This window comes from Leopardus geoffroyi, chromosome A2 (assembly GCF_018350155.1).
Source record: "Leopardus geoffroyi isolate Oge1 chromosome A2, O.geoffroyi_Oge1_pat1.0, whole genome shotgun sequence".
Lineage (NCBI taxonomy): Eukaryota > Metazoa > Chordata > Mammalia > Carnivora > Felidae > Leopardus > Leopardus geoffroyi.
In genome coordinates this window covers 89,516,121-89,528,404 of record NC_059331.1, presented here as the reverse complement: position 1 = coordinate 89,528,404, position 12,284 = coordinate 89,516,121, and the positions used below count along the sequence as shown (strand labels likewise).

General features: G+C 36.3%; 1 protein-coding gene across 9 annotated transcripts in view; it reads left to right on the top strand.

Moving 5' to 3' along the window:
- SEMA3D (semaphorin 3D) overlaps positions 1 to 12,284 on the top strand; it is a 200,851-nt gene that overhangs the window by 67,744 nt on the left and 120,823 nt on the right. For all 9 annotated transcript variants that reach the window (XM_045494651.1, XM_045494650.1, XM_045494658.1 and 6 more), the window contains one exon: positions 4,769 to 4,959. In XM_045494651.1, coding sequence (XP_045350607.1) covers positions 4,809 to 4,959 — 151 coding nt within the window. In that variant the 5' untranslated portion in view covers positions 4,769 to 4,808. The remainder of the gene's footprint in view (positions 1 to 4,768; positions 4,960 to 12,284) is intronic.

Below are 12,284 nucleotides of genomic sequence, written 5' to 3'. Positions count from 1 at the left end.
TTTGTCCCTCACCCTTAGCATATGTTTCAGCACGTGTGTGCACTTATCAGACTGTCATAGTAGCAAGGAAAACAGAACTTTGATTTTTAACTTATTTAACAGTATTAATGAGTTGGGCTACAAGGAACAGTATGACTACTGTTCATTGAAAGCCAAAACATCAATCTTCTTAACTTATAGTGGTAGAGGCACAGGGCATGTCTTAGCGATTAATGATCAGTTGGAGGAGGAGATATCTCAATACATACCCAAGGGCCATTAACCCCAACTGGTCGTTAATTCCCAAGAAAGGTCCTGTACTGAGGTCATTATTGCTAATAAAATGCACACATGGAAAGTTCCCTCTCTTTTGCCTGTGTACATAAACATACGTTCACATTACATGCATTGTTGCATGTCGTGAAAAAAAAAAAAGTAGTATTTTACATGTCCAGAAGTTCAGAAAAACTAAGCCTAATGAAAAATTTAATGTACTTAAACTCTGCATTCAATTTGCCTTTCATTTTGGTGAGGGGCAAGGGTAGGTGGAATAATACGTGTTTGTAGATCAAGGCTGTGGATCTTCTTCGATCAGAGACCCATATTTTGCTGACATGTAGATCTAGGGAAAAATGAAAGCAACAGGCAAATGGGATTAGAGTTGCTGATGAGTATGGATGGAATCAGCACATAAGATCTAACCTCAAAAGCAGTGTGGAGTAATGGCACTGTTTGAGTCATAATATATTAGGTACCAGAACAGGCATGAGGCACATTTCGCAGTTAGGTCAAGTTCATATTTGGTGTCCTTTGTCTTCCACCTCTCCGGATTATGCTACTCTGTCCCTCCTTTCTCCTCATAGCAATCTAATCAAGACTATAATGCTTCAGGTTTTTTAAGAGCCCTTAAGGAAATATCACTGTCTTCTGAAACTAGCTCGTTTTGCTTTCCATTCTCCTTTCACTGTCTGCCATGAAACTATCCTTGTCTTGCTTAAATCTGCATGATACACCTTTGAGCTATCTCCCATAGCATCCCATAACTATCTTAATTTTAGAAATTATTTCATGGTGCTTCAATTATTTGTATATAATCAATCACTCCTTTCAGAAAATAATCTTATTTTTTTCCTCATCTATAAATGGTTAACAAATGGTTGGGGACCAGCTATGATGTTAATGACTGTTACGTGTATATTCTTGTACATATGTTCTTATTTGCAAAAACGTGGTAAGTTTTTAAGGAGAGCCTGTAAGTCAGTGGGTGTATCTGTTTTTTACTGGGATAAGTGACAAATTGAAAGGTTGCAAGATTCATTTCTTAAGAGACTGAGTAACTTAAAACTCACATGATTTAAAACTAATTGTGATAAACTTTTCTGTAGACCAGCTAAAGTGACTGTTTTGTGGCAGTAATTTCTATATTCTTGAAGAATTTACTTTAAATAATAATACAGTTCTTTATTTTTGAAGAATTTATTTTAAATACATTATTTTGGGGCACTTGGGTAGCTCAGTCGGTTGGGTGTCCAACTTCGGCTCAGGTCATGATCTCATGGTTTGTGGGTTCGAGCCCCGCGTTAGGCTTTGTGCAGACAGCTCAGAGCCTGGAGCCTGCTTCGGATTCTGTGTCTCCCTCTTTCTGTCTCTACCCTACTCAACTCACACTCTGTCTCTCTCTATCTCTCAAAAATAAATAAACATTAAAAAAATTTAAATACATTATGTAAAGAAGGACTTTACTGCATTAATATGCAGTAATAAATTAATTATGCATTAATTTATTATTAAAATTATTAGATTTTTATTTAAATTAAATTATTTTATTTTAATTTATTTATTTTACTTAATTTACTTAATTTACTTAATTTAATTTAATTTATTAATTTTATTAAATTAAATTAATTATTAAAATAAATTAATAAAGTTTTAAAAACTAAAATTTTCATGAAGGGCTACTGTTGGCATAGATCTTTTTGGTCAGAAGGACATTCCTGTTTTCTCTCAAATTAAGTGAAATCATCAAGAAATGCCAAGTAACTGTGAATAAAATATGTAATATGTGGCATGTTTAGTACAATATTCTTTTTCTTTAATTTTTTAATGTTTATTTTTGAGAGAGATAGGGAGACAGAGTGTGAGCAGGGGAGATGCAGAGAGGGGGAGACACAGAATCTAAAGCAGGCTCTAGGCACTGGGCCGTCACACAGAGCTTGACGTGGGGCTTAAACTCAACGGGCAGTGAGATCATGACCTGATCTGAAATCAGACGCTCAGTCAGACTGAGCCACCCAGGAGCCCCTTAGTACAATATTCTTAAATGAGTATCTAAATTACCTTGGTTATTCACATATGTGGTAATCTTCTAAATAAAAGAATTAAATATGTGCAGATTACACATAAGACAGAATAGTTAGGTATTTCTTATAGGTATCTTTGAAAGTAATTAAAATACTTTAAAAAGTATAATTTATTAAGCATTTATGTTCAACATTTCATGAAGAAACAACATAAAACTTGTAGTCTATTTCCTTAAAATATTTGTCATGTGTAACAGTGAATCAATACATCCCTAAATTTTTTTTTTTTTAACGTTTTTATTTATTTTTGAGACAGAGAGAGACAGAGCATGAACGGGGGAGGGGCAGAGAGAGAGGGAGACACAGAATCGGAAGCAGGCTCCAGGCTCTGAGCCATCAGCCCAGAGCCCGACGCGGGGCTCGAACTCACGGACCGTGAGATCGTGACCTGAGCCGAAGTCGGACGCTTAACCGACTGAGCCACCCAGGCGCCCCAATACATCCCTAAATTTTATATTACTTCACTTTCCCAGATTGATCTTAAGTTGTGAGATTCAAGGTAACTAGATCCTTGACATTCAGAGGCATTTACTTAAGAGTTGTTCTTTCATAAGAGAGTTCACTCATATTAGACCTTGTCTTAAAACTAAAGCATATACATAGAATATTTTGATATTCAATAATTAGAAAACTACTTAAAGTATACTTTTTTTTTTTATAAAGGATACTCTATACTACAGCAATTACTAATGAAGTATAGAAATTTTTTGGACAAAAGGTAAAGCAGGTACCACATCTGGAATCTTCCCTGGAAGTAGGCATAGCGAGATTCTCTCTGTGGGCTGTTTCTCAGAAAGACAGCAGTAACTTTGTGGAGAAAGAAGAGAAGTTGAAGACTGCAAGAGTTGATCCCTTGATTCCACCACTTTGCAAAACACCCAAAGACTTAGGGGTTAAGAGGCCAACTCTAGCCAAGGTCCTGGCCAAATATTTTAATTCACTTCTTATGTGACCATGTGATCTTGGGAGACCCATTTAACTGTATACCTCAGTTTCCTCATCTGTGAAATGAGGTAAATAATTATGTATCCTTTAAGGCTGTCGGTGGCATTAGTAAAAGGTAGACTGAGACATACTAAAATTTTAAGTTCATATGAGCAAAAATTGATTCCAGCCCTGTAGTGCCCAACCGGAAGTGGTTAGGAGCGCTTTGCCTCTGGGAGCCAGAGTAAAGACTTGGGCAGAGAAAGTGCCAAAGCAGAGAAAAAATTGGCCACAGCCTGCGGCCTAGTTGGTTCTTTGTGATTGGTTGTCCCTCGTGTTTTGATTTTGTAACTTTGATTTTGTAACTTTCGATTTTGTAACTTTGATTTTGTAGACTTACATCTCAGCTTGCTTAGGAGGCCGGCACTGCATTAGAGTCACCCCAGTCTCACGGCCTCCTTGTTTAGTTCATTTAACAGGATTAAGTTATTTCAGTTATGGAAAGCACTTTAAAGGAAGTACCTGGTACCTATAAATATTCAATCAATATTATTTGTCATTATTATTATCAGGCTTAGTTTGAAATGTGTGTTTTAATTTATTTCAGGTCTTAAGAAAGACAAGCAAGGCAGCTTATTTATGGCAACCTAGTTGATCACAACTTCCTCTCTTTTATAAAGCCTTTTATATTACAGTTTGTGTTTCTTTTCATTACTGCCGTGTGTGGAATAGTATATAGAGTGCAGGTTAGATCACGGTATCCCAGGCCTAAAATTGGTGGCGGTGACTCTGACCTAATCATTGCCAATTTTTCCAATTTTAGGCAGACTTTTAAACTATCTGTATGTCACAGGCACCTAGTTGACTCAGTCAGTTAAACCTCCAACTCTTGATTTTGGCTCAGGTCACGATTTCATGGTTCCCGAGATCGAGCCCCAGGTCTGCACTGTCAGCACAGGACCTGCTTGAGATTCTCTTTCTCTCTCTCTGTCTTCCCTTCTATCCCTCCTCATGGTCTCTTTCTTTCAAAATAAATAAATAAACTTAAAAAAAAAATCTTTATGTCAGAAACAAGAGAAGAACTCCCTGAACATGACAGCTTTTATTTGTTTTTGCTTGGGGATCTTTCTCCTTGGGGATGATATAGGGAAAGAATAGGCTTCTACCAGTATTCTTATTTGAGTAAAGAACTCATGAAGTTAAAAGAGTTGGTTCCTCCTGCATTTGTGTTAAAAACAAAACAAAGCTTTGTTACAGAAGGGAAGCTAATTATCATAAATAGTTGAAATCTTAGTATGCATTCTCCTCTGCATCTGAGTAAAGGCAGACCTGAATTTTATCAATCAGTTCTGATTCATTTCCCTTGTAACAATTTGCAAAATCAAAACAGGGGAGAAGGTGCAATTACTATTGTTAAAATCTATACACATTCAGAAAATTATAATTTAGTAAGTCTAGGAAAATCAGCAAACTGCTCTATTAATGATTATTTTCTTATTTTTTAGATTGAATTTTCACTGTTTGAAAGAGGACATTGTTTTCATCATGAATGCTACTAAAAATGAGAGACCAAAGTCCAGAAGCCACAATTTTCACCTTTTTCATGCCTTGATGATGCTAAGCATGACCATGCTGTTTCTTCCTGTCATTGGAACTGCTAAGCAAAATATTCCACGACTCAAGCTGACTTACAAAGGTAAGTCTGTAAATGTTTTTCAGATTGTCTTTTTGATGACTGTATTTCTTTTCTTTAGAAATGCGTACTGACTTCAGTGAAATGTTTATAGTATTGGCATCAGTTAATAAAAATATTATAGAATACAATGCCCAATTATCATTTTTGTGAGGGAAATGGTGACTGGGTTATCCGTATACCCTTTTCAGCTCATTATTTACAATGATCAGCTACTGATTAACATGATTTGGTGATTTGGTTTATAGGTTATAACCAGATTTGTATTAAAACAAATCAGTCCCTGGGGCGCCTGGGTGGCGCAGTCGGTTAAGCATCCGACTTCAGCCAGGTCACGATCTCGCGGTCCGTGAGTTCGAGCCCCGCGTCAGGCTCTGGGCTGATGGCTCAGAGCCTGGAGCCTGTTTCCGATTCTGTGTCTCCCTCTCTCTCTGCCCCTCCCCCGTTCATGCTCTGTCTCTCTCTGTCTCAAAAATAAATAAAACATAAAAAAAAAAAAAAAACAAAAACAAATCAGTCCCTAAAAATAGAAAAACATAATTTCATATAGCTCATATGGATTGGTTCATCCCTAGTTAGAGGGGATTTATTTTTAAACACAGTAAGATATCTTCAAAAAATGAATACACTAACCTACCATTAAGATCTCAAACATATACATGTTTATTCTTTTAAAAAGACCACGTGGAAGGCTTGAAATACAGAAATGAAAATCTCTTTAAGAAATGAAATCTGCTAATTGTTTTTAAATGTTTAAATTAACATAAAAGCAAAGTTCATATGAGTTATATTTAGTCATCTTACATGTGTGTATGTTTATGTGTATAGATAGATAGACAGGGACTATGCCAAGTTTTATTCTTAAAAATGTATTTCTTTTGTTTTCTCTTCTTGCTTCTTTAATACTTTAAGTAATGAGAAGGATGTAGGGACTTATACTCCTTTATACCAAACTTGGTAGGTAAAACTTATGCCTGCAGTTTTAATAGCTGTTTAAAACAACTTACTGAGTTCAAATTAAATATCAATAATAAAACCTAACTTCATGTCAAATATAAGGGGAAGTGGAAGTGGCATTATACCCATTACACATTTCATACGTGGGTATCTGTCTGGAATTTATATCTCCTGAGTTAAAGATTTAGGGCAACATATTATTTTTGAGTTCTAATATTTTTCTAGAATTTTTTAAGCAGTTTAGAAAAAGCACACAAGAAAACAAAAAACAAACCCAGAAAATTGCCTCTGTGTGGTGGAGGGGAGGATTAACTGGGAAGACATATGGAAAGAAATGTTTTGGAATTATGGAAGAGTTCTCTATCCTGATAAGGGATGTGATTCCCCAAGTATATGGATTTTCCACAACCCATCGTATGCACAGGTCAGAGTCGTTCATTTGCCTGTATTCAGAATTAATCTTAAGAAAAGAACAGAAAACAAATATGAAACTCCAAACAATTAAAAAAAAAGATACAGAAAGTTTGAAAATAAAGAGGTTGAAGGGGAAAAAGGAAAAGGAAACTCTATCTGGTTCCTATGATAGAGTAACCACTGAACAGGTAACACTGGAAGATTGCATTGATATGTGTGAACAACACAAAATAAATCAGACTTGCAAAGAAACAGAGAGCAAAGCATTGGTATCAACGCGGTGTGTTGTCATTTCATCCTTAGCACTGGCTGTCATGGTGAGGATTGTTATCATCCCCTTCTTACGTATATGGGTATGCTGAGGTACCGAGAAACTGAGAAACTTGCCAAGGTTTCAGATTGGGTCGTGGCTCAGCTCCTGAGTCAGCCTCGTGCTGCATAGACACTAACTGCCTGATCCTATTTCTTAGTTCCTGGTCATTAGTGGTTCTTCCCTGAGGCACTCACCCATCAGAGTGAGCTTTAACATTTACAGAAGCACCATGCTGATGTTTGACTGGCTATATGATTTTCAGTTGTCAAAATTAAACAGAGTTGAAGAAGTCCACATGCTCTATTTAAGATGACAGCGTGGCCCAAAGAGACCTACACACTTGTGAGATGTTATGCCTTTTGATAAATATATGGAAAAAATATATATCGTCACTGTGATCATTTGGGTTCATAATCATAGTTCCATACAAATGGTTATAAAATATGAACTCAAATGTGATAAGTTGGTTATTTGAAACTAGCAAATTAGCGCCTAAAAAATAGAAAAATATTATTAATTAATTCCATATAGCTGCTACTAATTAGTTTATCCCTAGTTTGAGGGTTTTGTTTTGTTTTGTTTGTTTTTGTATGCACATGTTTTTGGACTTGGAATCAATCCTGTGAGTTCAAAGTCTTGTTTACTTATCTCTGTATAGACTGTCACTCCTCTCAGTGCCTAGTGCTTATTTATATAAAAGCAGAACTGGTGTAAGTGTTGGATTAAATGCAGTAAGAATTACTCTTTTGATGGTTCTTCTATTAAGTATACTTTCCAAGTGTTATGTTTTTTAGATTTTTGTCTACATTTGGGTAATTGACATGGCACAGCCTGGTAAGCAGCAACAAAGATTGAATGCAGGATGAGAATTATGGAAACCTCCTCCCAACCCACCCTCCAAAGATACACACACACACACACACACACACACACACACACACACACCTCTGCTAGCTCCCCATAGCTACTATTAGCCTTTTGTTTCCAGATTGTATGCTAATAATTGAGTGGTCATCTTTACTAGGAGAATTATTCACAACCCTAACAGAGCACTCCTCTTCACACTTTAAAGAATAGGTTGGGGCGCCTGGGTGGCTCAGGCGGTTAAGCATCCGATTTTGACTCAGGTCATGATCTCGCGGTCCATGAGCTGGAGCCCCGCGTCAGGCTCTGTGCTGACAGCTCAGAGCCTGGGGCCTGCTTTGGATTCTGTGTCTCCCTCTCCTTGCATCTCCTCTGCTCACACTCTGTTTCTCCCCCCGCCCTCAAAAATAAACACTAAAAAATAAAAAAATAAGAGAATATCTCATCTCTTTGGAAATCATCTATTCAGCACTATGAACGTGCACATCCACTTCCAAGAATGTGAACCACTTCCGTGTCCACCTTTTCTCCACCATATCTGAGAGTTGAGAAGGAAAATAGTTCAAATCCTGATATTTTTAAGTGAGCTGTTCCAGAATAAACAGCTATGATGTAAAAATTCCTGCTAATTTGGGGTTATGGTGAGGCAGATTGCCTGTACACAACATTCCTACTTCTGAGATAATGATCATAGCTCTCTCTTGGCATTTTCCTTCTCTTTTGATTCTAACTAATTGAGATCAGCTAATACCACCCATTGCTTAGATAGTTTGGGGAGCGTCTAAAAGTTTGTGCTTTGGGCATTAAAACACTACCAGAATGTGAGGTTGGAAACATCAGCTGAAGTGAAAAAATAATTCTGTTTTCAAAAATATTTAATTTTTCTGGTCACAAACTCCACTTTGTTTTCTTTGCTTCCCATGGTTCATGCTTCCTTAGATGCTGACCAGGGATGCAGACAGTATCAGTAGCATTAGCTACTTTGAGCAGCTGCAAGGTTATTTTGAGGGATTTCTTAAAGGCCAACAGAAAATGTAATAACCATTTTATCCGAAGAATGCTCTTTGATAAAGACTTAACTTTGAACTTCTGAATCCACAGGAGCTTGTTTAGTTCTATTGTTTTGTAAAGAGATTTCCCTTCAGTTGCATATTTTGAATTCTTGCACATGTATGCATCCTAAATCTGTTTCTTGAGTAGCAGGTAAGGAAACTTGGAGATCAGGATGTTGTATGTATCTGGAATTCATGTTATAAGGTTATGATATACATTTTGCCCTATAGGCTGGACTTCTCTCAGTGGTGTGTACAGTTTATACTGCAGATGTAGTAAAAAATAACTTGTGAGAGATGACCGATTTCAATCCTGTAATAAATAGTATAAACATTCCATATTTCACAATCGTTGTGAAGGAACTCATGGGTTCAGGATATTTTTGCCTAGGAATCATTAGCATCTGCAGTATTATTTGTTTGGAGAACCAGAAAATGAGGTAGGTAAAATAAAGAAGAACTGGACAAAAGCTTTGGAATAGGAAGAGAAAAATGAAAGTTAATCGAATATATAAAGACTCATTTCTTATTATGAATTGTAGTGTTTTTTTCATCTTTTTTTTCCTTTTTTGTATAGTCTCTCTAGCTTTTCTTTTTCCTTTCCTAATTTTAGATTTTAGTACTAACTTACATGTGAATGGCTTATATCTATTACATATACGTGTATGCATGATATGCATATATTTCACATGTATCATCTTTTTTCTTACTACATCCTTCGAACCTGGCATAAGGGGAATTCAGCTATCAGTTCCATTTGAATATCCCCCTAAAACTTTTGCTATCTCAAAGAATCACAGCTAACCCACAAAACACCAGCTAGTCAACCCTAAACTCCCACATATTAGATATCAGGAAAGAAACTAACCCACTTAATAGTTACCATATATTCACGCATTCTACGAATAAGTATTGAACAACCACTGTGTTCACAGGATCAGAGAAAAGTCACTGTTCTCTTTGAATTTCCTTTCCAGATAAGGAGACAATGAACAGGTAGACAAATAAATGAATATCATCTCAAAGAGTGGGAAGTGCTATGAAGAATATAAAACAAGAGAGTGACAGGCTCCAAGTACACTACTGAGACTTTATCCTGTCTGTTTTATGATACCATGAAAACCATGGTTTTTGTACGTATTTTTTTTTAGATAAGAAACATGAGACTCAGAGCCTGAAAGTCTTGCCCCAAAACAAGGGGCTATTACATGGCAAAATTAAGTTGTGAGTTTTTATCTCTCTAGTTCAAGGCCCGCGCTTTCGCCACCTGGTGTCCTTGAGGGAAGCATTACATATTCAGGAACGCAGATATTAAAATACAAAAAATATATTAAAAGTTTCACTGGTACTTTTTTGGCAGTATGTTCTTCTCAATAACTGTCAAAGTCCTGACTAGGTTTTGATCCTCAAAAACTTACATGTATATTCATAGACAAGAAAGACTGGAAATCACCTTTACAGTTTTTCCTTCTAGGGGCACCTGGGTGGCTCAGTCGATTAAGCCGTTGACTCTTGATTTTGGCTCAGGTCATGATCTCATGGTTTGTGGGCTCGAGCGCCGCCATTGGGCTCTGCGCTGACAGTGCAGAGCCTGCTTGGGATTCTCTCTCTCTCCCTCTCTGCCCCTACCCTGCTCACACTCTATCTCAATCTCTCTTTCAAAAATAAATAAATAATTTAAAAATTAAAACAAATAAATTTAAAATTTCAAAATTAAATTTTAAAAATTTAAATTTAAAAATTTTAAAAACTAACTGAAACAATGTATTTGATAGAATGGTTCTTTGCTTTGTTAGAATCTTCTGGGCAATGAGTGGATTCGTTTGTATATTCTTCTTTACTTTAGTTAGCTGTTTTTTAGTTTAGGTAGCTTGTTTGATTTGAGTAGTCCAGGATTAGTTCTGTTATCTTGATTCAGTATGATGTAATAGTGAAGACCAAACTTCTTAGGTCTTAACCGCTGTTACTAGTTGTGAGATATTTGGATGTTTATTTTCTGTGCTCCCGTTTTCTTATTTGTAACACAATAAATGTAACAGTAAATCTAAGTGCACTAATTTACTTATTTCCATTACAGATGCTGTTAAGTTACGTGTCCCATGTAAAGCCCCTCAGTGTGTCGCATAGTAAGCATAATACCGTCAATTATGCTTTTTGTGAAACATTATTATTTTGCTAGATGTGAATGATTGTCTACAGACCAAAGGTTTCCCTATGGGAACAACTGTGAAAAATATTATGTAGCTCCCTCTTGTTTACAACACATATTAAGATTACTTCCACTTACTCCCAAAGCATTTTCTACTGAAGTTAGTTTCCTTCAGTTAAGTACCACCCAGAGATTGTGAATTTATTAAAGGTGCTTTCCAGTATTTTTACTGTTGTGGTCTTCTAGTAGTTAATAAGCCCTTCCAGTTAAAAAGATCATTGTTGACCTTGATAAAAGTAGTGTCTTTGATGGTTGGTAACCTTCAGAATGGGTTAAAGTGAATCATTAAAATCACTAAGGAGTTCCAACCACAAAATGCAATCTAGAGTGGACATTTTTGTTGTCAAATTAATGGGAAAAGAAGCCGGCTTGCTCTGAATACCTCCCCTTAAGTACTTAGTGAAGAAGCCTTATCAATCTTATAATAAGAATTTACATGCAATATATGTTTTTTTCTATGAAGCAAGTCACTGATGGTTTAATTTTGGTAGATGTGCCATGTTTGAATGAACGCACTTGTTTTCCCGGATGTATTTTCTCTAAACAGAGGCTGTTCATCTGGGCTTCTGTAGTTTCAAGAATTTAGGGATAATCTTACTGTGTGTGTGTGATGTTTAACTGTCAACAGTTCATAACAATAGTTTCTGAATGCCCATTACGTTTCTGGCCTTGTTCTGGCAACAAGGGGATATGTCAGCAAATGGAAGAGGCCAAAATCCTTGTCATCATGTGGTTTATATTCTGATAGGAAAGGCAGGCCATATATAAGTACATTGCCTAGCAAAATAGAAGATGATAAGTGCTATGGGGAGAAATGAATCAAGAAAGTTAGCTAGAGAATGGTGGGAGTGTAGTAGTCAAGTATGTGGTAAGGGAAGAGCTCACTGAGAAAGTGATGTTTTTCACAAATACTTAAAGAAATTTCTGTTGCAAATCATGCAGATACTTGGGAAAGAAATATTTTTTGGCAAAAGAAACAGCCAGTGCAAAGGTCATGAGGCAAAAATATGTCTGCCATGTTTAAGAATCCTAAGGAAGACAACATGGCTGAAAAACACTGAGATAAAGGAAAGAAGATTAATTTAATCAGAGAGTTGGTAGAAGGAAAAAGATTAGATTCTTCCACTGTTGTCATTGTCAAAACATTGGCTTTTAGTCTGTGTGTTGGGAATTCACTGGAGAATTTTGGCACAGAGGTGACATAATCTGACTCTTATTATTATAGGATCATTGTGGTTTCTGTATTGTAAATACACTGAAAGGGGGATGTCAGGGAAGTAGACATATTGTAATAATGCTGGTAAGAAATGATGGAGACCAAACTGAGGGTAAGTTACAGGAGGGGTTGTGGGACGGGGGGATGGGCTAAATGGGTAAGGGGCATTAAGGAATCTACTCCTGAAATCATTGTTACACTATAGGCTAATTGGATATAAATTAAAAAAAATAAAAAATAAATTAAAAAACACCTTAAAAAACATGTTAGTGAAAGTGGCCCATTTTGCATAATAAACTATTA